At 49.1% G+C, this 27,292-nt stretch overlaps 1 protein-coding gene across 2 annotated transcripts in view; it reads left to right on the plus strand.

Moving 5' to 3' along the window:
- C11H10orf90 (chromosome 11 C10orf90 homolog) overlaps positions 1 to 27,292 on the plus strand; it is a 210,223-nt gene that overhangs the window by 122,879 nt on the left and 60,052 nt on the right. For both annotated transcript variants that reach the window (XM_010952665.3, XM_010952672.3), the window contains exons 3-4: positions 10,302 to 10,393; positions 18,188 to 19,307. In XM_010952665.3, the coding sequence (XP_010950967.2) occupies positions 10,302 to 10,393; positions 18,188 to 19,307 (1,212 nt within the window). The remainder of the gene's footprint in view (positions 1 to 10,301; positions 10,394 to 18,187; positions 19,308 to 27,292) is intronic.

A 27,292-nucleotide genomic window follows, 5' to 3' on the forward strand; every position in this document is an offset into this window, starting at 1 on the left:
TGAAAGCAGGGACTTGAAGTGACATTTGTACAGCCATGTCCATGGCAGCGTTGTTCACAGTGGCCAAAAGGTGCGAGCGGCCCATCCATGGACCGGTGGACAGATAAACAGTGTGATCCAGCCATGTCATGGAGTATCGTTCCCATTTTAAAAGGAGGAGGATTCCGACACATGAGACACTGGACGAAACCTGAGGGCATTATGCTCGGTGAAATAAGCCCTTCACAAAGGGACGGACACTGCGAGTCCACTTACACGAGGTCGGACAGTGGTCAAATTCATAGAGACAGGAAGTAGGATGGCGGACGCCAGGGCTGGGGGAGGGGAATGAGAGTCATGATTTAAAGTGGGCAGAGTTCCAGTTTGGGAAGGTATGAAAGTTCTGTGGACGGATGGTGGTGATGGCCGCACAAGACTGTAGGTGGATGAAATTAATGCCACCGAGTGGAACACTTAGAAACGGTTAGGCTGGTACAGTTTATGTTATGTGCGTTTTACCGCAACTAAGGGGGGGATCCCTTAAAAGGAAATAATCAAATCATGTTGCATTGAAAAAGATCTCATTACATCTCGCTCCTTCGCTGGGCTGTGAGCTCTTCAAAGATGGGGACTCCTGTGCCGTGATCATCTCTTACCCAGCACCTGAGTCTGGTCCTCCAGGACGTCAGGGTCTCAGTACCCGTTGGCTGAACGGCGGTCGTGGTGCGACCCCGCTCGGGCCGCACACGTGGGCAGGCGGCAGGCGCAGAGGGCTGGCGCACGTGCAAGGTCACGTCTGGCCGCGCGGTCCTCGCCCCCGGGCCTCAGCCCGGCTCCCGGGCTAGACCCCCGCCGCAGCCACACGGAAAGCAGGCCCAGGGGCCGCGCCTGGACGCCGAGGGCAGAGGCGAGGTGCCTGTGAGTCCAGGTGTGTCGAGAATCGGCAAGAGCCCGAGCGGCCACGAAAGCAGTGGGCGGGTTTTACTTAATAGTGGGCGGGTCTTATAACATTCCGCATCTTTATGAGAAAGAGGAAAATTGCGTAAAACTGTGGCTACTGATACCTTCCATTTTTTTTTTCAGGGCCCATTGTGTGGCAGGCAGTGTGCGGAAACCCTTGGAAACCCTTTCTTCCCAGCCCCTCGGTTACCTCTCTCACCGAGGCGCAAACAGCGGTAGAATGTTCTAGTGCCAGGTGTCACCTGGCCTTGTTGCCCAAACCGTCTGCTCTCTCAGGCTTCATAGGAGGTGTTACCAGATCTCACGGATTCTGCCCCGCTTCTACCTTTTCTAGGTGTTTGGTGATCATGAGTATTGCAAACCCTCAGCTTGAGGCTTTTGGACAGGTGATGCTTGGCAGGTTACTTCAGTGAGCTCAGCTTTCCCAGCTGTAAAATGGGAGTAAAAATTGTGCCCTACTTGGAAGGTTGTCTTGAGTGTTAAAGGAGATAATCTTTTAGTTCAGCGTCTGTCTTGCCGTGATGGCGCAGTACATTTTAGCCACTATGATGTTACAGTGACATTGACCAGACTCAAAGCTCCGTGGGGTTGTCCAGTGACATGTGCCTTGTTCCCCTGTTTCTGAACCAGCTTGCAAAGGCACTGTCCATTTATACAATGACCCGTGCTATCTATGCCTTATCCCAGGGGATAAAACACCATTTTCCCTACAAAACAGTATGTTGCATTTGAAAGGCAGTAAGTTATGCAATTTACCGTGTCCCCTATTTGGCCGTGGCTGCGGCAAACTCACCCTTAGCTTGTGATTCCTCCGTGCCGGGGCCACATTTAGCCCAGACTTTATGGTCCAGTGATTTCTCCAGCTCATCACTTGCTTCTTTGATCACAGTTTTGCCAGTTTTTATCTGTGTTGTTAATTATAAGCTACCTCAGATGTGGCTTGGTATAAATTATAAAACAATATTCATTATAATTTAGTGTCAAAGGTGTTTTATTAAATTGAACTAATCGATCGTTCTTGTAATAGCTTTCATGGTAAACAGACTGCCGTGTTGCCCAATTTTCTAGATAAACCAGTTTGCAAACATTGGTTAACACGTATCACAAGTGGCTTAGACAAATTAATATTGTGATGTTATCTGAATGTATGTTAATAATAAGGGCACTTTCCAACGGTAAAAATGATGCTTGGCAAGAGAACCAGCATCATGAAAACAAGGTGAAAAATAAAGTAATGAGAAGTTGAGGAGAGATGTGTGTCTGACTGTAGGCGGTAGATGAAATAGTTCTTTGTCTCACATCGAACAGGGCTCTGCGGAAAACTGTAATGGTTGTGCCAATTTTTTTTGCTTGTCTACAAAGCCGCAGATACAAATGTCAAAGTGATGATTGCTGTCCCTGCTCAGGAGAAACAGCACAGGGTGGTCTCCCCCCCCCTTCCCGGGTTGCCGCGTAAACATTCTGGTGACTTCATCACAGGTAAAGCGTCTCCAAACAGCGCGGAAGGTGGGAACCTGGCTCATTCTGAGAGGAGTTACAGACACATACTGTGGCTGATTTTTCTTTCCTTTCGCCAAACACGTCCTTGTCATTAAAAGACCTTTGAAACTAAGTAAAAAGTCTTTGAAACGTCAGTGGAATATGATCAGATTGCCTGAGAAAGGTATGTTCTGATTTTCCCCCACAAACATAACTCTTACCAAAATAGAAAATAATGTGTTCGTTCAGTTGACAGTCAGCAGTTGGCCAGGCACCCAGGCACGGTGCTGGGCATGAGGGGAAGGTGCCAGTAAGACGTCCTCTAAAGACCTCTGTCAGCGTGGGGAGACAGACTCACAGACGGATGGTTACAGAGCAGCGCGGTGAGGACACGAGGCAATGACAGCCTGTCGGGGGCACTGTGCTGAGTGGAGTTGTGTCCCCCCAAAAGATGTGTTCAAGTCCTAACCCCAGACCTGTGAATGGGATGAGGTCACACTGGGTTAGGGTGGGCCTTCAATCCAGGGACTGGTGTCCTTATAAAGAGAGAGATTTGGGGACACAGAGACACGGGGAGGATGGCCGTGTGAAGATGGAGGGAGACCAGTTATGCCACCTTAAACCAACGAACGCCGAGCTGCTCGCAGCCTCCAGAAGCTAGGAAGGTGCAGGGAAGGATTCTCCCTGGATCATCCAGAGAGAGCACAGCTCTGCCAGCACCTGGATGCCAGACGTCTGGCCTCCAGGACTGCGAGAGAACACATCCCTGATGTCTTAAGCTGCCGTCTTCGTGGTGCTTTGCTGTGGAAGCTCTCGGAACGAGTGCAGGCACCAGCACAGGTCGGGGGCACGTGGGGAGGGGCAGACCGACAGCCCTTCCCGGAGGCGGTGACCGTGAGCTGCGCCCCGGGGGCGAGGCGTTAGCCCCGCGGGGAAAGGGGGCAGGGGGCGCCTGAGACCGAAGACCCAGAGATGCTGAAGCAACCACGTCCAGAAAGTGGGAGGGGGCTTGTCTTCAGGACTTCCGTCCTGGTCTCCCTGAGCCCCCGGCGCCCTGCACGTGTGTGTGCTCGGATTCTTACGGGTCTGTTTCCCAGGTGCTGTTCCGCAGAGAAAATGTATCCCTTTTCATTTGAATTTTCAGAGGCGCGTGTGACCTTCACAAGGTCACAGATTGGCAGTGCCAAGGGGATGTGGGGGAAACTTGACCGGAGACAAGGCTGGTGGGGTCACCGCTTGATTGTGACCTTGCCGAGACCAGGCAGCTTAGGGAAGATTAAGCCCATGTGACGTAGCAGTCTTTTTTCATAAAAGAAACCAAGCCCTGCTTTCAGCTGGACAGTATAGGTGAGGGGAAGGGTGGGTGTGGAAGGGGGGCACCTCAGTTTCTCTTGTGAGTGATGGGAGAATGGTGCCACTTGCCAAGGAAGTAAACGAGGAGGAGGAACAGACGGCAGTGGTGGCAGCTTGAGGGGAGCTGGTTGGTCCCTTTTGGAAAAGCTGAGTTTGAGGAGACATGGAGGCAGCTATGGACTGGTGCCCAAGGGGAGATCAGGGTTCTTCCTTGGCATTGGTCTGAGATTTGGTTGGGGGGCCCAGGGGGAGAATGGAGGGTGTCAGGGGGAGAACCCACAGAAGAAAGTCAGACACATAGCCAAGAGGGAGGAAGACGGTAAGAAAACAACATTGTCCAGAAGTCAAAGATGGAAAGATGTTCCAGAAGCATTGGGTTAACAGGGTCCAGTGTCACAGAGATGATTCACTTAATTCAAATCTGAAAAGTGATTCTCTCTGAGAAACATCCACTTTAAAATATTAAGAAGGGGTATCGTTAAAGGCGGGAAAAAATTCTGAGTGAACCTTGTCTCTTATCAGACGAGAAGCGAGGGAAGGCGTTCACAGCCTGCGAAGTGGGGATGGGAATGTGCCGGCTCTGGCCGGGATGCAAATGACACAGATATGGAAACAAGCAAGCTCGCTGAGCTAACAGGAGGCTGGGGCGCTCATCACTTACGTGCGACGTTGATGGATTGATTCATTAGGCAATGCGTGATGTTGCTTGTCGGCTATTTTCCCACAGACAGCTCAAGCAGTGTTGGGTGCCGTGTGGGAATTGTGTGTGATTCCTCACCTGTGTCTCGGGCTTCACCCAACGTGCTATGTGCTGTTTTCCAGAGACGCTGGATTTCTCTGTGCTTACACTTTTCCTTAAGCCATTTCCACTTTCCTCTCTTACCCCTGCTTGGGCGGTGCCACCCTCCCCCCACCCCACGGCCACTTTCGTCTAAATCCACCCCATCCCACACCTCTCCTGGGTCCCTTGGCTGGCAGGGCTCTCTCGGTGGCTTAGTGGGGCCAGAGGTAGCCAAGCTATGACTTCCTCTTAGAGTCGTGGGAGGGGATAGCATCTCGCCGCCTCTGCCTATTGGCCCAGGGCTTCCATCACCTTCAGAGCCGCATCAGCTCCTGCTCAGTTGGATTCCATCCCTAAAGCACACCTTCCTCCAGGTAGAAAGTTGGGTTCCAGGAGAGCCTGGCTCAGGTTCTCATGATGTGTTCAGTTCATGTTGCTCTGACACTTGTGGCCCCTGGGAAGGTCTCAAGGGCGGGAGTGGCTTTGGATGAGTGACTCAGGCTGATAGGCACAGAAGCAGGTTCCATCCTTCCAAGCATCTCAGGAGAGAAACCCTCGTCAGACAAGCGCCTGCAGTTACACACTCCCCGGGGCACAGAGGACACTGGACACCAGACACAGCCAATCCCTAAACCAGCAAAAACCGGGTGGCTAACTGGGCTGATATTTAGTTTGTTTCAAAATAATAGCATGCTGCCATTCTTGATGGCTTCATCTAACTGAGGCTGTTGGTAAAAAGCCCCCTTTCAAACCCCTAGGTGTGTTTTTCTAAAAGCTATGGGATGGTTGTGAATCAAAAGCACTTTGGTTTCCTCCTGGGGCCTCAAACTCACCATCTGTACAGGAGCTTGCTGGTCTAAGACCAGCAGTGGTCCTCGACTAGAGCTGCAGGCAAGGTTCTAGAAGGCTGAGCCCCACCCCAGAGTTTCTGAATCTGTAGGTCTGCAGGTTAGTAGGTGGACCTGAGAATGTGCATTTCTTTAAAATTTTTTTTTACTTTTTACTTTTTAATTAAATGTATACAGCAAAGTGATTTAGTTATACATACATACATATATCTGTGTATATACACTCTTTTCAGATTCTTTTCTATTATAGTTTATTACAGGATATTGAATATAGCTCCCTGTGCTGTACAGTAGGTCCTTGTTGTTTTATCCGTTTTGTGTATATTAGTATATATCTGTTAATCCCAAATTCCTGATTTGTCCCTCCCCCCATTTCAAACCCTTTGGTGACCATAAGTTTGTTTTCCATGTCTGTGAATCTATTTCTGTTTTGTATATAAGTTCATTTGTGTCATTTTTTTTAGATTCCACATGTAACTGATATCATATGCTATTTGTTTTCCTCTGTCCGCTTCACTTAGTCTGGTAAACTGTAGGTCTACCCGCGGTGCTGTACATGGCATCACTTCAGAGAACGTACGTTTCTGACAGGTTACCCCATGGTGTTGAGGCTGCTGGTCTGGGGCCCCACTTCCGGAACCCCCACTGTGAGTCAGCACCATGAGCTGGAACCATGTTGTGTTTCCAAGAAGCAGAGCCGAGGCAGGGCTGAGGGGTGTGAGGGTGGGGACGCTTTTCGAGGAGGAACCGTGAGAGCATTAGGGAGGCCTGATGGGGAAGGAGGGCTCTCAGGTGCAGTGTGGCCCTCGTTTTATGCTCTGGAACAGACAACAGTGTTGCCCTGGCTTTTGTACCCCTGAGTCACCTTTGGCTGTGGGCCAAGTTGGAGAAAGGCTCAGCCTTCACAGAAGCTGGTTTTCAGGGGAGAGCAAAGCCGGGACCCCTGACCGCTCCCCTCCCGACAGCCAGAGCAGCGAGGGAATGGGGTGGGGGAGGAACAGGGTCAGCTCTGTGTTCTAACAACAAAGGAGCGAAGCTGGGGTCCATGAAGTTGCGTAAACTTCGCAGAGCGGCACCACCAGCATTTGGACCTGCCTGACTCCAGGGACGAAGCCCCGTCTGGCATGTGTCCTACAGGCGCTCAGGGCCTGCCCACCCTTTTAACCAGGTCCTGGTTTTTTTAACCAGGACCATTTCCCGATGCAGAGTGGAGTTGGCGGATGGCCCCGGGGCAGGCATCTGCCCCCGCGAAGCTCTGGGACAGGCCAGCTTGCGCTGTGCAGGGAAGGAGCAGACTGGCCTGGCCACCTCCTGGCCTTGCAGCAGGAGCTCTTCTAGAAACCAAAGCCAGGGTTCTGCTGTGTTCTGTATGGGAGACACAGACCCTGGCAGCTAGGAAACCAGCCTTGTCCCTGCTAATTTGCCCCAAATGTCCACCAGCTTTGCCTTACCCAGAGGTGCCAGGGTGGGGCCACCAAATGTGAAGGGATTCTACCAGTGGTGACAACTGTGTGGTCGGGGGGAAGGGACAGGAGATGTGGCAATTTAAGGAACTTGCCTAAAATGACTTAAACTGCCCAAGTGGTTAGTGTCAGAGAAGGATTTGAATCAGGGTCTTTCTTTCCCCCCAATCTCTACTTTTCTTTTCTTTTTTTTTTTTTCTTTCAATATATTTTATCCTGGTGAAGTGACAAAAGTAGATACAAAATACTTTTTTTTAAACTACAGTTAACTAACTTAGAAAAATAAAGCCCCTAAAAGTTTAAAAATACAAAATAAATTTTCATGTAAAGAACATTTAAAAATACATCAGATGATAAAGTCTCCACTTTTAACCATCCTGGTAGCTCCCCTCCTGATGCCTTTGGGGGCATGAATTCATCAGGCACGCTCACGCGTGGCTATAGTCACACCTCAATTTCACCCAAAAATAGGTTTGTAACTCTGAGTTACGACCTACTATTTGTGTAGATGCTCACACACATTTGAAAAAATGTCAAATGTTGCAGTCACGGGGTTTATATGCTTCTGATTTTTTTCTTTTAATAAATACTGCATTGTAAGTACTTTCCCATCTAGTTGTCATTTTAAAGGCCCTGCATTCCAATCAATACACCTGTTTCAGTCTCCCCAACTAGGTCTGTGATGGGCGCAGTAATGGTCCCCTGAAATATGCCCACATCCTACTCCCTAGGACCTGTGAGTGAGTATGTTGCCTTGCATGGCCGAAGGGACTCTGGAGGTGGCATCAAGTTAAGAGCCTTCCTGGGTTTTCTGGCAGGTCCAATCTACTCTCAAGGGTCCTGATAAGAGTGAAGTGGGAGGGTCACAGGAGATGTGATGGCGGAAACGAGGGCTGCAGTGACATGGGACCATGAGCCAAGCGACGTGGCAGCCTCTTGAGGTTGAGAAGTGTCCCTAGACTCTCCCACGGGAGTGCAGCCCTGCCGACACCTTGATGTTAGCCTAGGGAGGCCCGTCTTGGGCTCTGACCTCCAGAACTGTGAGACAGAACATCCGTGTTGTTTAAGCCACTGAGTTGGTGGCCGTGTGTTACAGCAGCCATAAGGCACTCATACACAGCCCTACCTGTCATCTGATCACAGCCGTCTCCCTCCTCCCTGCTAGAGGTGGTGGCCCTTCTCCATAGCTAACGTTCACTGCATGCTGTCAGATTCTGGGCACGGTGCTCAGGGCTAGTTATTTAGGCCACTTAGTCTTTTTCAGGCACTCTGTGCAGTAAGCACATTTCACAGCCAGGAACCAAGGGATGCCGAGTCACTCGCCCAAAGTCGCATGTGTCACCAGGGACCCTGGGACTCTGTGGTCTGATTCCAGTGACCACTGATGCCTTGGTGATAGTGACCATCTGGGCCCAAGTCAGGGCGGGGGGACGAGCTGCCTTGGTCCCGCTCATTAGCAGTCACAACCAGGGTCACTGATCCAGCACCATCCCCACATCCCACCCCAGCCCAAGGACTTGACGTTCGTTACCCTTAGTGTGTGGATGGCGAGGCTACATTTTGTGGATGAAGAAACTAAGAGAGGGGGAGCAACTCACCTACTGCAGGTGAGCTCGGGGCTGAGCTGGGATGCAGACCCAGGCCTGTCTGGCCCCAAAGCCTGTGCCGCCTGCGGAGTTCTTAACATGATGCCGCATGACCAGAGCCAGGAGATGTCCGTCTTCATCACCTTTATTGTCAGTTCATCATTATTCATCGGCTCTGCCCAGAAATCCATGAGATCTTTCAGGTCTTCTATTTGCGTTGCCCAGAAAGTAATCTGTGCATATCATCTTGGATGACTGTCTCCGTCACTCAGTACAGATGGAGGCACAGCCACACATCTCAGTAGAGCTGGCGGGGGCTCTGTCATCACCCAGGGGCAAGCTGTGACATGAACAGGTTTTGGATGGGTCAGTGGTGGCCCTTGAAATTGCCTCGAGCCATGTCCTGACCCCTTTGCAAATCTGCCAGACTTGAAAATACTACAGCTTATCATTTTCCCCAGAAAATGTTTTAAATTCTATCTAAATGTTTAAATAGACCCTTCTAGTGAATTGATAAAAACAGGATGCTAACGTAGAGGACGGCTTCCTTAAATCTCTTTCTCATCACCTGTACCAGCAGCTGCGAAACTATCCTTTGCAGCCTTTGGCCTGTGATTTTGTTTTTTCGGTCATGTCTTTGTCTGGTTTTGGCATCAAGGTGACGGTGGCTTCATAGGATGAGTCTGGGAGCGTTCTCTCCTCTTCAGTCTTTTGAAAGAGTTTGAGAACGATTGGTGTAAGTTCTCCTTTGTGTGTTTGGTCGCATTCCTCAGTGAAGCCATCCGGTCCTGGCCTTTTGTTTCCTTTGTAGCCTTTGAAAAATCACTTTCGGGGGGCAGGGTGTAGCTCAAGTGATAAAGCTCATGCTTACCATGCACAAGGTCTGGGTTCAATCCTCAGCACCTCCATTGAAAAACCAAATAAATAAACCTAATTACATCCCTCCTGCAAAAAAAGGAAAAAAAAAATCACTTTCCCCGGAATAGCGGCATTGTGAAGGCAAAACTGTTACCCTGGACTGTGGAGACGCGGCCACACAGACTGTCCTCTACCCCACCTTCCCGTGCTCGGTTCACGCCCTGCATTACTAGCAAGACGCCCAGGCAGGCGTCCCAGTACCGCTGGCTTCCATCGCGGAGTGCTTTTCCCCTCTGCCCAGTGCTCGTGAGGCGTGCGGGGCAGGCTGGGTGGACGAGGAGCTTCCGCAGAGCGATTCCATAGGCACGTCCATCGTTTTCAAGCTGGCTGATGGGGAGCCAGGACCAGAACCCGGGCTCCACCACCTTGTGCACTTGAACCTGATGACTTCTTGGGCTGTCACTGCGGTTGATGTTTGTGTGGAGGGCGGTCCACGGTGTCCCATTGATCCTCACAGCATTATCCTCAGAAGTTCCCAAGCGTCTTCAGTATCAGTGTCTGAGTCGCTCAGTGCTCCTTCCAGGACGGTTGCAGCTGCGTTGAGAGTTTGGATGAAAATCCGTCTTGCAGGTCAGCCTTTCTTAACCCCATACTGTTGAGGGATCCTCTCTTCTGCTGGGTGTAAACTCAGGATGCTGGTGAATGTGCAGAAGCTAAACTTGTTTAATTAGGACCGAGTCTAGGAACAAAAAAAAGTGCCTGGAAGAAGGAAGCTCGTAGCCCAATAAACTAAGTAATAATGAACTCGGAGAGCTTTAAACGGAGAGGGCGGGCTGAATGAGGGAAACACGGTTTTATCGTGGGTCAGAATATACTGGATTCACTGTTGGTTCACAGAATACTTTAGGTGATACTCAATTTTATAGTAAAGTTATATACTCCACTGTATCCTTTCGTATACTACAAAGTAGCAATATTATCTCCTTTTGCCTAGGATTGCCGGACAACCAGTACAGAACTCATGGTCAAATTGCCCTTAAAAATCTCCAGTCTGATGTTACAGAGAAGAAATCTGACTTCACCGAGGTAACATATGTTTCTAACTTCTCGTGGTCAGCACAGCGCAGCCAGCTGTAAATCCTGAGCACTGGCCTGCTTGTGATGTGTGTGCATTTTATTTTGTTTAGTCAAAAATGGAATCAATGCGGCAGAAAAGTCTAACCGTCAATGACTAGGACTTGTTACATTAAAGTATGCACTGTGTATTCTATTATTCTCTTATAATCTTCACCAACAGTTTGTAGGTTTGCAGTATTGAAGGTGAGTATGGTGATTGAATCTCAATTTTAAACCAAAATTGATCTGCTGGAGAGAGAAGATGATGTCATATATAGCATTTTGAAGGTGGAGAAGAGGTAATGTGAAATCTAACAAGCTACTACAGGCATTTAACAACTGCAAAAAGTGTCAGTGGTCTCAAGGAAGAAAATCAGAGGTCATATGTATAAAATGAACCGTTTCTGACTCCAGAGAGCAAAGAACTCAGCACATGGGGGTAATATGGACCATGGATCACCTGCCAGGCTCTGTCTGACTTATCTCACCCTTCCCACGATCCTGGGAGGGAGGTACAGTTGGTTTTCCGTATTCACCGGCTCTGCACCTGTGGGTTCAACCAACCGTGACTTGAAAATATTTGGAAGGAAAAATTCCAGAGAGTTCCAAACAGCAAAATTTGACTTTGCCACATGTCAGAGACTATTTACGTAGCATTTACATTGTATTGGGTATTAGAAGCAATCTAGAGAGGATTTAAAGTCTACAGGAGAATGTGCATAGCTTATATGCAAACACTCCACCATTTTATATAAGAGACTTGTGTAGCGTGGATTTTGTTGTCTGAGGAGGTCCTGGAACCAGTCCCCCTTGGATACCGAGGGGCGACTATATTATTATTATTATTATTATTATTATTATTATTATTATTATTATTATTATTATACCTATTTTGCAGATGAGAAAACCATAAAGTTCCCATCGCTCCGGGAGTTGGCTTACCCCATATCTCACAGCTCACGAGCTGTCAGGCTCCGGAGCTCCTATCCTGATCTCGCTCTGAAGGGCTGGCCGAGAGGAAGGCTCATTCCAGTGAGCAGAGCTTAAAATAAGGACTTTCCTGCCTGAAAGAACTGTCCGAGGTGTTGCAGTTTATAAGGCTCCTGTTGTCTTTCACAAGTGGAAATTCTGCCACTAGCTTTTGTGTAATTCTAAGAGAGAGCAGAGTTCTAAGAATCGATCCCTCATGACGTTAAAGTAGCAAGGGTATCTGTAAAACATAATTTTGTCCCCCAAAATGCTTGTCTTAGGTATTATCCTTTGATTTAGCTCTGCGTTTAATAAAGCTCAACATTTCCTTGGAGACCCCAGGCCTGGAATTTCACATGATGGAGGAAGGACACTCTTCTGAGTCTTGAGATTTAGTCATCAATATTTAAAGCCATTTCTATGTGGAACACGGAGCTCCCGGTCTGAAGATGCAAAGATGTGGAGCTATAATACTGTGTCCCCTGGGAGCAGGGGCAGGACCCTCCCGGGTTGCAGAGAGGGAAATGAGCTGGGGGAGCCGTGGACCACTGAGAACCACCCCTGGGAGGAGAGGCCCTGCTAAGAAAGGGAGGATAACGCCAAGGCCAGCTGCTACTTTTTTTTAAAAAGAAAGATACCAACTGAAGATCATTCCCATCTAGTTTTCACAGTGAGCTGGCAAACTTCAGCATTTCCCTGTTTGGTCATTAATGACAGAGATCTTTGGGGCCATGTGGCTGGGTCTCTGTAACACACACACACACTCTCTCACACACACACACACACACACACATACAGAGACATTCATGTACTCAAAATTGGTAACTGTCTGTGACTGAGTTAAAGAACTCCCAGAAATCACATCTTCTAAACGTCTGCGTTGGAACGATCTGGATCATCCACTTCGACCACGGCAGTAGTGCAACTTTCAAATCTCCCTCCTAACTTTGAGCTCGTCCCTGTGCGTTTGTTATAAGGATGCTGTAAGATGATGAAACACTCCAAACGGATGCCCTTCTTCTGTAACGGCCGTAAATCTCTGCCTCTCCTCCCGAGCCTGCACAAGATTGATCACTTTTCCTTTCAAATTCATCGAAGCCATAGAAATGATATGCAGACACTTCTTCAGCCAAGTGATTACTTAAAAGAGATGAAATATGGAAGAGAGTTTTCTTTTTTTTAAAAAAAAAAAACAATGTTTAAATTTTCCTGGTAGCAAGAATAATGGCAATCTTATGTAGACACTTAGGAAAATACAAATATATAAATAAGAAAATATTTATATATATTTCTTTCCTTTATTTTTCCCATGCGTTTTTAAAACGTGACTGTAATGTAGATCAACAATTTCCCATAGCATTTAAATTCTTTGTAATCTCTAATTTCTGCAGAAAATGATGCAGTTGTGCGTGCCATGATTCACTTGCCCAATCCCCTCTTAAAAAACATTTAGATTCTTGCCAGGTTTTCCCTGTGATACATTCCACTGCCCTGAATCCTTTGGTTTCTAGTAAATGTGTGGAAAGCTAAATATTTCAGGCTGGAGAGGGAGAGAATCTCCAATTTTTCCATTTTGTCTTAAAAATCATTCTTCCCTGTTGTTGCATACCAGAGTGAACCCATACACTTGAAAACACTCTTACGTTCAGGACGAAATACCACGATGAGGTTGGCAGATTACCTGGTAGTGATGATCCTAGGTCAACCGGTTAGGAGTAAGCATGCTTGCAGCTAATGGGGAGGTAACAGCAGAGTGTATCTGGGGGCAGGGGGTCGGGGGTGCGGTGGGGGGATGGGACCACAGGCTCCACTGGTGAATACAGTTGTAGGTTGCAGAGCAGCTGTGGAAAAGGGGAGAATTGTCTCCTGGAGGAAGGTACAGATTTCAAAGCTATAGATCCTTCCGAGAAATAAATTGCTGCAGGAGTGGGAACACCCTCATTCCGGTGGTCCAGACTCTGATTTCCCTGACCATCTGCTGTTTATCTCTCTCTTACTTCAATTTATGAAATGGAGTCCTTCTCAGGAATATGCCTTAAGGCATAAGTATAAACTGAAAAAGCCGTCAATAAAATGCATAAAACTACGAAAGCCGTCACCAGCGCTACAAAATCATGTTTGAAACATTTAAAAGAAATCAATATCTTAGAGCAGCATTTATGAAAAAGAAAATGTGCCAACGCCGCGTCCTGTGGTGATGGTCAGGAAATGGGTGATTTACGACCAAAGCAAGACACGAAACCCAAGTACTCATTCGACCTTTCTCTGACCTTGAATGTGCTACTTTAAATACCAGATCATTTTCTTCCTTTCAATTCAAATCTTACATCAGTTAATTTTATTTTAGATAAAAGACATCTTTTCTCAAAGCCATGTTCAGTTAACCTAGTAAAAAGGACAGAAAAAGTGACACCCTGAAATAGCTGAATTGGGGGAAGATATTTGATATAAAAGATGCAATTACTTTTTAAAGAAAATCTGTCCTACTTTAAAAGCAGTAGGCAGATAGGAACCTCAGGTTTTCCCTCTGTCTCCTCCCTTCCTTGGTTTCCCAGCCCCGGAAGCAGAATAGGACACAAAGTGATGTAGTGGACTGAATCATGTCCCCGGCAGATCTACGCGTGGAAGTCCTCACTCCCAGACCTCAGAATGTGTATTTGGAGAAAGGGTTTTTAAAGAGATGATTAAGGCTAAATGAGGTTATTAGGTAGAATGGGCCACACTCCGATGCAAGGGTGTCCTTAAAAGAAGAGGAGATCAGGACATAGACACGTGCAGAAGGGGGAAAGTGCGAAGGCACAGCAGGAAGGCTCAGAAGGTACCAGCCCTTTCCATTTCCTTGGGTTTGTTCCTTGGGGCTCTTGTTAAAGCTGAGTCCAAACACCTGAAAAAACTCAGTGGCATTTAACCTAATAATCCTTGTCCTGGCAGTTTGATTACCTGCTAGATGTTATCTCCATTCTATTAACTCCATGAGGCCGGGAAGTTTCCCAAGCACCCAGCACAGAGCCTGGCACATAGTAACTGCTCATTAAATCTTTGTCTGCTGAGTGAGTAAACGGTTTGACCATGACTCCACGTTATGAATGCAGAATTTGCATCTAAAATAGTCACTTTCATTTCACATTCACATTAATAAAATTTGCGTGTATTAGGTTTGTAATGGGTTTATTTCTGTTTATGCAACTCAAGTAAACTCAAATGCACTCGTCAGAAATGCCAGCGAAATATGGCAGAATTTCAGTAAAAATACCCCCTCATGCCTCCGAAGGTTTGCTTGTATCAGACACCCAGCGATTTCTGCTGAACCACAGGACAAGGCAGAGCGTGGAGTTAGTTACATAACATGTTCATATTTTGAAAGGGATTTTCACGTCTCTCATTGTTTTTAATCTCCAAAATGTCTGTATGAGGTTGAGAAGGCAAATAGATTCTTCTTGGGAACTGGGCTTCCATCAGCACCCACCCCCCGGGGGCAGTGTCACCCTGACATACTGAGCGGTGACGGAGCCTCATAAACAAGCTCAAATTCACACCATTTATTATCTCTCTTCCCTTGTCTGTACCTGGTATCAAAGTCACAGTAGTGCTTGCCAGGCCCAAGGTAATGAAATGGTGGCCGACTCTCCTGCCCACCCTTCTGGGCCTCTAGGGTCTCCCGCTGCAACACCCACAGCCCCCGAGCAGCCCCGAGGGGCTCCTTCCAGCACGTGGGGCCCTGGGCTCCAGGCGCTGCCTCCCTGTCTCAGCTCAGGTGGCAGGAGTCAGCTTCTCCTAGGCCCTTGTTCCAGGCTGAAACGGCCTTCACCCAGTCCTGGAAACTCACCCCTTGCTTCTGACACCCCTTGTTCATATCAAGGCCAAGGCTCTCATGGGATCTGGAGCCTGGAGGGAGGGGTACCATCTTAATGTCGGAGACCAGAGTTCAAGGAAGCCTGGAGTCCCCACAAGAATTACTCTGTTCTCTCCTTGCTTTGTAGCTATGGAAACTAAAGCCTCCTCCAAGGTCCTGGGGCCAGTCTGGGAGCCCCAGGCTCAGGAGGGGCCCCAGGAGGTCCGGGTCCTGGACAAGCATCCTTTCCATCTTATCTGTGCAGGACAATCACCTGGCAGATGGTTAAAGACACAACTTCTGGGCCTTACCCACAGAGATCCTAGTTTACCCTAGGTCTAGGGAGGGAGGGGTCAGAAATTGGCATTTTTAACCCCCCAGGTGTTTTTGATATGGGTGATCACTGGCCGAAACTTTGGGAAACATTGCACTGTAAGACCAGTGCTGCCCGGTTTCCAAGACGGCTGTTTGTTTTTCCTTCCAAAGCCAATGTCAGAGGAGTTCCTACTGGGTGTGATGATGCACTTTGTAGAGTGCATGGGACCAATTATCAGCATGAAACTTAATTAAAGTGGGAGGGACTGCATACAGGTCAAATGGCCTGGAGTAGGGACCAGGTGAACTTCAGTTTTCTGATAGGGAAACTACAGGCATGGAAAGTGCTGTGGGCAGGTGGTAGGGAGGGGAGGGGAGAGGGCGGAGCGCCAAGCATCCAGGTGGTTCTCCGTGGCCTGGCTCTGCTTTAAAAAGCAGTGACGCCTGGGCCCCTCCGCCGAGGGTTCTAGTGGAATTGCAGTGGGTGAGGCCTGTGCCTTGGGGTTTTTACAAGCTCCCAGGTTACTCTCCTGTGCAGCCTGGGCTGAGAACCACTGAAGAGGAGGCCCTCCCTTGAAAGAGGAGGTTTCAAGCAGAGCCTGGCTCACACTGGCCGTCTGGGAAAAGGTAGCCCGGTGCTTTGTTTTTATGTGTATTTTTAGTGGTGCCCCTCTCCATTTCTTCTTCCTCACCTACCTCTTGTCATCTTTTGAATTTGCATCTGACCACGTGTCTTTAAAGCATAATGACATGTAAAGTGATGGAGACTGCTATGAAAACAAGAAAAAAAAAAAGAGGAAAAACCAAGAAATACAAGCTGTCCATCTTCCCATGTCTTAATAGAAGGATGCGGTGGGACTTGGACACTAAGATCACACAGCCGGGTCCTCCTGTCAAAAGTCCAGCTGGACGAGTGCAGTCCATTAGTTGAGTAAAGGAATAGTAACCCTTTTCTAAAAAAAAAAGCCTCCCTTTTCTAAAAAAAAAAAAAAGTGTTTGCGATCATCAAACACAGGCCATTCCCCTCCATGACTCTGTTGGTGTTCCTCAAAGTGGTGTTTGTGTCGATGGGGATGTTAGATTTCCATAATCACCTCCACCAGGCCCAGGAGCACCTGAATGCAGGTGAACAGCCTTGGCGGGGGTGGGGGGTGGGGTGGTGGTGGTCAGGATTCTGGAGGAGGCGGGACTTGGGGGCACAGGTTTATGTGGGGATGAGTCAGCGCTCCCCCTTGGAAACAGCAAATGAGATTACAAGGAGCCCCCTCCCTCCCCACACCTTGGTTCCCAGTTCCCTAGCAGAGCCATCCACCTTTGCTGGTCTAGACTGGAATTCAGTGGCCCCCGGATCGCCTACATCAGGATGACGGGGATGTTGGTTAAAATGCGGGTGCCTGGGCCCCACCCACAGACCTACAGAATCAGTCTCGGGGGAGCCTGGGTGGCCTGCAACCATAACATCTCAGGTGATTCTCAGGCACCGTGGAGCTGGAGAGCCGCTGCTTCTGTGCTGAGCCCCAATTATGCCTACAGGCTCCCGGGGTGATGATTCTGCAGGCAGCGTGCGTTGGACGGTTACCAGGGTTATTTTGGATCCCCTGCAGTTCATGCTGAGGGCTCATTTTAAGCACGTAGAATAATGAATGTCAAAACGGGGGCACAGGACCCCGCACGCACTCCCTAGCGCTGGGTGTACTCACTCTTACGTGGCGCTTTCTGCAGTGCTTTATGCATACACGTGATAAAAACAAAATGAGGACAGAACAGAATCTTCTTCCTGGCCTAGACCTGGTGAGATGCTTTATTAAAAAGCACAGCACATTGTTTTGGACACACTGGTGATTTACTGTCAGGACACAGGATCTGCTGATTAGGAAGCACACAACACCTTGATCATTATCCTGGATGAAAATCAGGCTCATGCAACGGAGCATTGAAATGCAGCAGAAGTACATCTGTCTTGGTCCAAACCCCCACCCCCATCCCGTTCTGTTATGTGATGGTCGTGGTCACTGTATTAGTCTGGGCAGTTGTTGTGCTTGGGTGTTTAATTTGTTTCAGTTTTTGGACTTTGACCTCTGTGATGCCAAGCACGGGGAAGCGACTGAATCCCAGTCTAGGCCAGCAACAGTGGAGGACTGTGCTGGGGAATTAGAGACCAACGTGGTGGGGGTGGCTCCTTGTAACCGCATCTGCTGTTCCCAAGGGAGGGCGCTGACTCATCCGCCACACAAACCTGTGCCCCAGGTCCCGCCTCCTCCAGAATCCCGTCCTCCCTCCCCCATGAGGCTGTGCACCTGCATTCAGGTGCTCCTGGGCCTGGTGGAGGTGATTATGGAAATCTGAGCATCCCCATCGACACAAACACCATTAAATAAACTAAGAAGAGACGCCCAGCAGAGAAAACCAATTCTGCAGTCAGAGGGACTTTTTCCAGAATGTGTAACCACTTTACAAACAAGTCTGGGTTTCCTGCCCTTTGGATGCTCAGGGGTGGTGGGTGTCAGGTGTGTGATATAAGGCCTTGGATGAGAAACTCCTGGGTGCTGAGACTAGAGTTCTCCAGCCTCCTCTTGGCCCTCGAAAGAGCTCCCTGCCTTGCATTACAATGGCCTGCTTGAATAATTGCAATCTTTTTCCACTTGCAGGGGACTCTGGCATCGCAGAACACAAAGATGATTTCATCCATAGTCATTTCACAGCTGATTGATGGGAAAAAATCAAGAGAGAACGGGGCCGTGCTGCCGGTGCCGCCAGCATGTCCCATGAAGCCGCCTCTGGCTAATCGCAGCGCAGGCACCATTCACAGGGCATTTGCGTTCCTTCCCGGGAGACTGGGAATTCAGACACGGCTTGGGGAGCGAGGACCTGTGACGGGCCTGCCGCCCAAAGAGGAGAAGCCGCCGTGCAGTGGCTCCCCGAAGGGGTTTGCCTCCATCACCATCACGGCCAGGAGGGTGGTCCCCCCGGCCAGCACCCTGGTGTGGCAGGCCGTTGAGGACCCACTCTGCATCAGATGCAGGGCCCAGGACACTCTGCTCGGGGACCCCCCTGCTCTGGCCAGTGGTGCCGATCCAAGTCAACACCACGGACCTTTCACTTGCGCAGGATTCTCCAGAAACAGCGCTGTGATGAGGCTGAAGGTCCCTGAGGCCCACGCAGGGCTGTGTGCGGGCCACGAGTACTGGATCACCAATGTGGACAACAGAGGGGGCAGCTTTCCTCCTGGCACCCTGCGGTCTGGAAAAAGCCCCCCGGTGTTCAGCTCCTGTGTCCATCTCAGAGTGTCTCAGCAGTGTCCAAACTCCATCTACTACCTGGACAGGTCCCTCTCTGTCCCCATTGAGCCACCTCGACTTGCTGGCCCGAAAATGCACAGATCCGTCCTGTCCCTCAGCCTCAGCTGCAGTTCACACACATTGACACCAGATGGAGCAGCTGGCACAGTGAACGCCGAGCCAATGAGCAGAGCCCTGAAGCCGGAGCTCACGGAGGGAAGCCAGACCCTCCCAGGCCCCAGCTGGAACCTGGGTTTGCAAGGTTTTTTGAAGGAAAACCCATCATTGGGGCGGGTGCATTCGGGAACCATGAGGACCGGCCCATGTCCTTGGAGGGGCTTTCTTCCGTTGGAAACCCCAGAATTCGCAGATGCAGAAACTAACCAGGTCACTGGAAGAAAAGGGCAGGAGGACCAGGCAGCTCGTTGTCACATCAGCGGTCACGCCAACCAGCTGTCCATTCACATCCCCGGCTGGAGTTACACGGCAGGTGAGTGCTTCTCCCAACCCCCCTGCCGCCGAGCGCAGACCCCTCCCCTTCAGGTGACTGGTTTAAATGCATCGTCAAGGTGCGTCGTGAGTTTCTCGTACATAACTTACTCCGAGAGCAGTTCTCGGTGGTTGCTCTGCTGCACTCAAGGTTGACCATTGATAGCTCTGTGTTGGTGTCTGGTTTAGACGGATTTTCTTAGACGATACTTTTGTAGGTTACAAAAGGCCTCCCCTCAAAGTTTTGTTTCCAAGAGGAGTTCCAGACCAAGGAAAACACACCCCCAAATGAATTTAACTGAGGCCCTGGTCATTCCAAAACAGGTTGAGAAGCACCAAGGGCCGGCCACTCACAGATGTTCTGTGTCTCTGGTCCAAACAGCTGCGTATCTGGAGGTTCCAGAGCGCCACACTTTTGACTTTTCAATCAGGTAGCCGATAGTGATGGCCTGGCCTCAGGAACCTAGACCTCAAAGCTCCACAATGCAGTGTATGTGCGTGCGTGGGCATGAGTGTGTGTAGTAATCATGGGACTCTTTCAAAAAGGGGCAGACTGGGGACTCCCCAGGACCACAGCAGAAGCAGCTGTTTTCTGTTTCCTTCGTTGTGTTTTCTGGGAGCAGCTTGGCCAGGATTTGTTGCCGGTTCTGCCATTGCCAGGGCCAGACAGGATGTCCGAGGTCTGCTGTCCTGAGCACCCTTTACCTGTCTGGGGAGACTGGAATGGAAGTGGAGTGGGGAGCAGACCTTAGCCAGAGGCCAGATTTCTTTCCTTCTCTGTGTAAACGTCTGAGTTCCAGCTTTACTTTCTGCAGGAGACTCTGGTTTATGAATTAGTGACTTTCCACTGGGGAAAATACTTAAAGATATAGTAGGAAAATTGAAAATGCAGCATGTGCGTAATAACTTTACGGTGCAATTTTTGTCCATTAAAAGCTTTATTAATTAATAAAAATGACCATAAAACATTTTAAAGCCATAATGTGCATAGAAATGTTAAATGATGTAATTAATTTTAACAAGTGTATGTATATTGAATGCTTAGAGATTTTTAAGGCAATTTGACATGGCTTTCAGATGGATTAGACTGTTGAATGCCTCTGAGTCTTGCAGACTGACTGCACGAAGGAAAACGTTAGACACTGTCAGTGTTGCAAAGATGGGCCTCACTTTCAAATTTAAAGAAATTGCTCGAGCCGGCCACTTCCTCTTCCTTGTCGATAAAAATTCTGGAAATACTCGGCCTGCAGAGTTGTAAGCTCCCTCAGTGAAGCACATGCTAGTCTTTGTGCCACGTCTCAGGTGTGAAATAATCATTTAGATTTATAGCATTTTCACCAAAAGATCCTGAAACGTCACAAGAGCCGGGTCTCGCACACTTACCTCGGAGGAGAGAAGCGTGAGCAGAGGAAGTCCCCCATCTTATTTTTGGCTTTGGTGCAGAGACTTCTGATTGTGACTTTGTGAAACGACTATTTCTGTAACTGATTTTCATAGGCAAAGCACGAGTTAATTTCTCCTTCCTGTGGGTCGGCTTCCTTCAGAGCAGCTCTCATCCCAGAGAGTCACACCTGGAGCGTCTGAGTGGTTCTGAATTGCGTGGCCTCATTCTACCATTTGACAGAAGAGGCATGAAGGCCAGACCACTGTTTTCAGAGCTGCTGATCTACTATTTTCCAGCACATTAAACGTGGACAAGCCACGCTAACTCTCTGAGCCTGTTCCCTCCTCTGGGGAGCTAGACAAGGAGGTGGATTTCGTGATCTTGAAGGTCCCTTTAAGCTTGAAAAGACTTCTGCTCTATTTTTCTGAGATGAAATCTATAAGGGAAAGTGATTCCATGTGACTCTGGGTCCCTTAGTCATGAGGTTCAAATCTATAGAAACTTGGGGTCACTGCTTGGGTCACCCGCCTCACTGTGTATAAATGTGCTCACACACACACACACCCTTGCACTTTTGTGCTCTCTCACTAAGAAACTAATTTGCAAAGGAATGTATTTCTTACCAGGTGACAAGAAAGCACTTCTTGTCCACGCTGTAGAATTCTTGCCTGGGATTTAGAAGCACAACTCAGGCAGTCTGTCCAAGGATAATCTACACGAGGCTTCCAGGCCGAGCTCTCTGACCTTCAGCCTTGACAAAGCTTTTTAGCCTTGATGCAGATGCTTTCTGACAGCAGCGATGCTCATTAAAACTCCAAGGAACTGTTTGTATTTTCCTGTCTGAAAAGTGGAATCTTCTCTGAAGCATTCTTGACAGCCTCCTGTGGCTACACCCACTGTTAGTGGTCTTCATACTTCATAGTTACTGAATCCTTTTATCTGAAGGATTCCAAAATACCGCACGAGCGGCGCCCTCTCTGGCCCACTTACTGACACTCAGCTGCAAGGTAGGTGTAGTCTGGGAGATTCTACAAATGGAGGCAAAGCCATTATAGCTCTAGTCGCTAGGTCATCAGACAGAAAGTCCTATAAATTGTATTCTTGAATGAGCCTCCAGGACATGCGCTAGAAAGTTACTAGGATTAGGGAAAATGGGATGCCATCAGATGCTCTGTGCAGGGCAGACGCAGCGCTCCCACAGACCCGGGCACCTGTTCTCTTTTCCGAGGCTGAGGGCTCAGGAATTGGTTCCCTCTTTGTTCACCTCCTCAGTCTCTGTGCGTTTCTTACTGACATCTCCTGTGAGCACCTGCTAGATGGGCATGGTGCAGATCCCTGCTGGATAGTGAGGAAGAGCTCCATCAGCATTGTCACATCCTCATCTGCATCCACATCCTTCTGTCAATACCTGGGACACATCCTACAGAAATCCTAGACGCCAAGCCCTGGGCTACATCCATTGTATTCATGACTTTGAATCATTCAGATCTTTCTGTAAAGGGAATCTCATTATTCCTACTTTGCAGACAAAGGAGGCTTGAAGGTTAAATAATTTGCCCGAGCCCACCTGGCCATTAAGTGCTGCAGCTGAGAACAGATGTGTGTGTGGTAGGGAATCTCTGCAGGATGCGCCCCATCTCCACCAGCACCATCAAGGTGATGTCTGAAACTGCTCATGGACATATAGATAATACCAGCATTTGGTGGCCAGTTCACCTGGTAGAATCACTAGAACAGGCTATACAGTTAATTTCTAATTAAATGTAACAAGCCATGCCCTTTGGTAGTTAAAACTGATTGGCTCAGAGATCCTTCCCAGCCTGACCCGTTCTCCGTGCTGTTCTGTGGGACATACCATATTGATCTCCCCCCTGGGTGCTGCGTACCTGAGCCAGTATCGACTTCCATATGTTATTTATTGCCAGTTTTGTTGCGCCCTCGTGGTCTGAATCTGGAACGTTCCCCTGTTCTCAAAACAGTTAAGTAGATGGAGCAACCTCCTGGTTTTGTTAGATGCTTTTGGAGAAGACAGGGCTGAATGCACTCTTGGGCCACATCTGTCTGCCCCAAACGCTGATGCTCCAGGTGGACCCTCTGTCTTAGAATGGCCCGGTCAGCACATGGGCTCCTGGTGGTGCTGGTCTGAGAAGTCCCAGTGGAGTTTATGATCCCTGGTGACCAAAGATGGGAATGACTGGAGAGGAAGGAACCCCTGGCAGATCACTGAATGGAAGCTGTGCCCACTAGCGTTGTGACACAGCAGTCTAGCCGTCAGTAGTGAGTGAGGTTTATCTCATGTAGAAAGCACTTAGACACCACGCAAGGGGAGACTCTGACACCACGTGTGCATGCCCAGCCTGCCAGAGAGGCCTGCGTTAGACTCAGCTCTGCGGTCCCAGAGAGACTTCTTGCTGGAGATGCCAGAGACATTTGAGGAACCCCCAGTTTCACAAATGTGATGTTTTTCTTCAATGATCTAGAACCGGGGTTGGCAAACTTGTTTTTTAAAGGGCCAGGTAGCAACTAAGTTGGGCCTTCTGGTTCATGTGGTCTTCGTAGCAACTACTCAACTCTGGCGTGGGAGAATGAAAGCAGCCGCGGACCGCGCATCCGGAAATGAGCATGGCCGTGTTCCAATAAAACTTTATTTACAAAAACAGGCAGTGGGCCAGATGTAGGGTGCTGGCCGTGATTTGCCTGCTACTTATTGTCTGTCCTCCAAGACAGGGTTTGCCCTGCTTACCAGTATTAGTTGCTAGAGTCTCTGGAATACTACGCATGGGCACTTGTTGCGAAGCTCTTAGGAATGGCGATCGGGGATGGGAAGGGAAGGAAGCGGGGCGGGCAGAGGGAAAGGTGGTTCTGGGACGCTGTCGTAATGAAGGCCTGAGGGGACTCTGAAATTGGGGTGGCCCTTCAGAGTTACTCTGCCTGGAGGCAAGGAGGCTGGCCTCTACACCCCTCGGAAGAGGATGTGACCCTGGGTGAGCCTGCCAGCGGCCACAGTTGTAGCGGACGCTGAGGACCGGCCTTCTTCCTGCAGGACCCCCAGCTGCAGGGGGACGACATCCTTCATCTCCGAGGGCGGGTCTGGGTGCACCACAGCTGGCCATCCTGCCGTTCAATCTACTCTCTCCACTCCGTGGTCTCAGAATTCTCTAAAACAAGTCAAGGCTCACGCAAGGCTGGCCCTGGGGCTGTGGGGTGGGGACGTGCGGTGTGGACCAAGACACCTGTAGGAAGAGAGTTCTGCTCTCCCGCCCTGCACGGTTTTTGTTTTGTGTTCTAGGCCCTCCACACATCTAAGCTCTGTTTGTTACTCGGGACGTGCGCCCTTCGCTGCCCCACCCCCACAGGCACCAGTTTCTCTTTCTCTGCCTTCGCGCTGCTCTTCCTTTAGCCGAGGACAGCCCCCTTCTCTCTTCAATGTGACCGGTTCTTTCAAAGCCTTTTGATGTTTTCTTGGAGTGTTGCTTCCTCTGGGAAGGCTCTCTCGCACTTCCGACTGGTCCTACCCCTGACGTTCATTCATTCACTCAACAAACGCATATCGAGCCATCGGGCAGGGGTGGCGACTTGGAACAGGGTGGCAGTGGTGCTGAGAAGCCGTCAGGTTCCGGGGCTGTTGTGAAGGTGAAGCCCAGAGGGTTGGCAGTGCCCCTGGGGACCGGGAGTGCTGCAGGGGGTGTCCGGCCCTCTGCGGGCCCCTGAGGCTGCCCCACCCCCTCAGTGCTTCCCAGCCGGATGGGGACATTTACACCCGCTGCCTGCGGCTGCCAGCGCTGTCGCGGAGCCCAGCCCGCACACTCGCCTGCTGGGTGAGGACCAGGCGAGCAGTCTTAAGACGGGGTCTAAGCTGCAAGAGGAGAACTGGGCAGAATGAACTTCTGTGTCTTGTTTTGCTGTGAATAGTAAGAGAAACCAGGGAGTGTTCAAATCAGCTGATAAATGAACAGTGACCGGGACCCCTGGTGCCAGCAACAGCTGAGAGCAGGGACGAGCGGACCTCGGCCCGGGGCCAAACCGTCCGTCCACCTGCTCGTTTCACTGCGCACAGTCCTGTGTGTTCAGTCGCAGGCTGGCAGCGGCTGCTCGCACCCTCCAGCTGGGCAGTTGGGACAAGGCCCGGTGCCCCAGTAAGCCTGCAGCATTTACTGTCTGCGCCTTTACCGGGAAGGCGGGCCAGCCCCAGCTCAAGGCTGAGCTCTGGGAGGCTTTGGGCGGGCCGGTTCCCACGAGGTCTCCATTCCTTCATCTCTGCAGTGACCAGAATATCTTCACCTGTGGGACAGACCAGATTATCTCTTGACCTCTTCTCTCCTGGCCCATTAATTTATGCATTTCTCTGGCTCTGGTTTTCTATCACAATAGCTGTTTAGACAAGTCTGATTTTCAGGTAACTCTTAGAATGTAGGAGAGATGCTCAGAGTCAAAGGGCAAAGCCCCCTCACCCTTGACTTCCATGACCCTGTTTACCCTGGGTTCTCCTCTGCCTTTTCTGACCAGTACCTTCACGGCTTTCTCCGAGTCTTTCGTCCCCCTCCCTCGATGCAGGTGCCCAGCCAGATTCACCCTTGGCATGCTGCTCTCCTGCCCCTTGTCACATCAGTGGCGAGATCAGGTCCTTCTGGGTCACCCACCATCCTCAATAAGTGGTTGGCATGTGTCCAAGCCTGGTACCTCCTGCTAGTGCCAGACCAAAGTCCCATCACTCCTGTGGCATTTATGGTGTCAGCCATGGTACCAGGTGCTGACCAGGTGATGGGTGAGCTTTCGGTTCCTCAGAGCTGAAGCAAAGCCCAGACATGGTCTCCCCACTATGCATGGGACACACACATCCAACTGGTACCCCTGAAATATGTGTGTCATTATAGATGGTGGTCAGTGCCAAGGGGAGGTGAGGACCATGCAGGAGTTGAGCAGGTAGGCCTCATTTAGAAGAGGGAGTTTGCTGAGATCTTTCTGGGGGAGGGACTTTTCAACTGATTCTTGAAGCATCAGGAGAGGACCAGCTTGTACCAAAGTTTCAAGGCAGAGATGAGCTTGGCATTTTGCAGGAACTTAGACATGTCTGCAACACAGCAAGAGGTGTCAGCTCAAAGCTGAAGAGGTGAGCTCAGGAAATGGTTAGGGTCAGGGGCTTCGGGCCCAGAATGAGGATTTACAATTTTATCCTAAGAGCAGTGAGATGCTATGATATAGTGTATACTTTAAGAAGCTCACTCTTTCTCATCAGAAAGTAAGAGACTGAAGGAGGTAAGGCTGTTGCCGTGGGAGAGGTAAGAGCCATGGTGGAGGCTTGAGAGGTGGGAATATAGTCTGATGGTGGAATTCACAAGTCTTGAACATCCGTGAGGTCAGGAGGAGGGGAAAGAGTGGGTGGCAAGGATGACATCGACTTTCTTGCTTGGGCACTGGGAGATTTGGGGGCTTTTTAAAAAGACTGTATTTTAGAGCAGTTTTAGGTTCATATTAAAATCGAGGGGAAGGTACAGAGATTTCTCATTAACCCCATCTTCCCAAATGTACAGCCTCCTCCCCCACCATCAGCGTCCCGCATCAGAGTGCGGCGTTTGCTACAACTGATGGACCTGCACTGACCCCTCAGTATCACCCGAAGTCCGTGGTCTATGTTAGGGTTCACTCTTGGTGTTGCACCATCCATGAGGTTGGGGAAATGTATATTGATATGTGTCCACAATTACAGTGTCGTCTGGAATCGTTTCACTGCCCTGAAAATCCTGTGTTCCCCCATTCATCCTTCCCCGCCCAAACTCGGGCAACCACTCATCCTTTTACTGACTCCATAATTTTGCCTTTTCTAGAGTGTCCTATGCTTGGAATCATACAATACGTAGCCTTTTGAAACTGGCTTCTTTCACTTACTAATATGCATTTAAATTTCTTCCATGTCTTTCCATTGTGTGATAGCTCATTTCATTTTAAGCACTGAGTAATATTCCATTGTCTGGATGTACCACATTTATTAATCCATTGACCTAAACAAGGATGTCTTTTTTTTTTTTTAACATTTTTTATTGATTTATAATCATTTTACAATGTTGTGTCAAATTCCAGTGTAGAGCACAATTTTTCAGTTATACATGAACATATATATATTCATTGTCACATTTTTTTTCTCTGTGAGCTACCATAAGATCTTGTGTATATTTCCCTGTGCTATACAGTATAATCTTGTTTATCTGTTCTACAGTTTTGAAATCCTGTCTATCCCTTCCCACCCCCCCACCCTCTTGGCAACCACAAGTTTGTATTCTATGTCTATGAGTCTATTTCTGTTTTGTATTTATGCTTTGTTTTATTTTTTTGTTTGTTTGTTTGTTTTAGATTCCACATATGAGCGATCTCATATGGTATTTTTCTTTCTCTTTCTGGTTTGCTTCACTTAAAATGACGTTCTCCAGGAGTATCCATGTTGCTGCAAATGGCGTTATGTTGTTGTTTTTATGGCTGAATAGTATTCCATTGTATAAATATACCACTTCTTCTTTATCCAGTCATCTGTTGATGGACATTTAGGCCATTTCCATGTCTTGGCTATTGTAAATAGTACTGCTATGAACATTGGGGTGCAGGTGTCA

Source organism: Camelus bactrianus, chromosome 11 (assembly GCF_048773025.1).
Source record: "Camelus bactrianus isolate YW-2024 breed Bactrian camel chromosome 11, ASM4877302v1, whole genome shotgun sequence".
NCBI classification, from domain to species: domain Eukaryota; kingdom Metazoa; phylum Chordata; class Mammalia; order Artiodactyla; family Camelidae; genus Camelus; species Camelus bactrianus.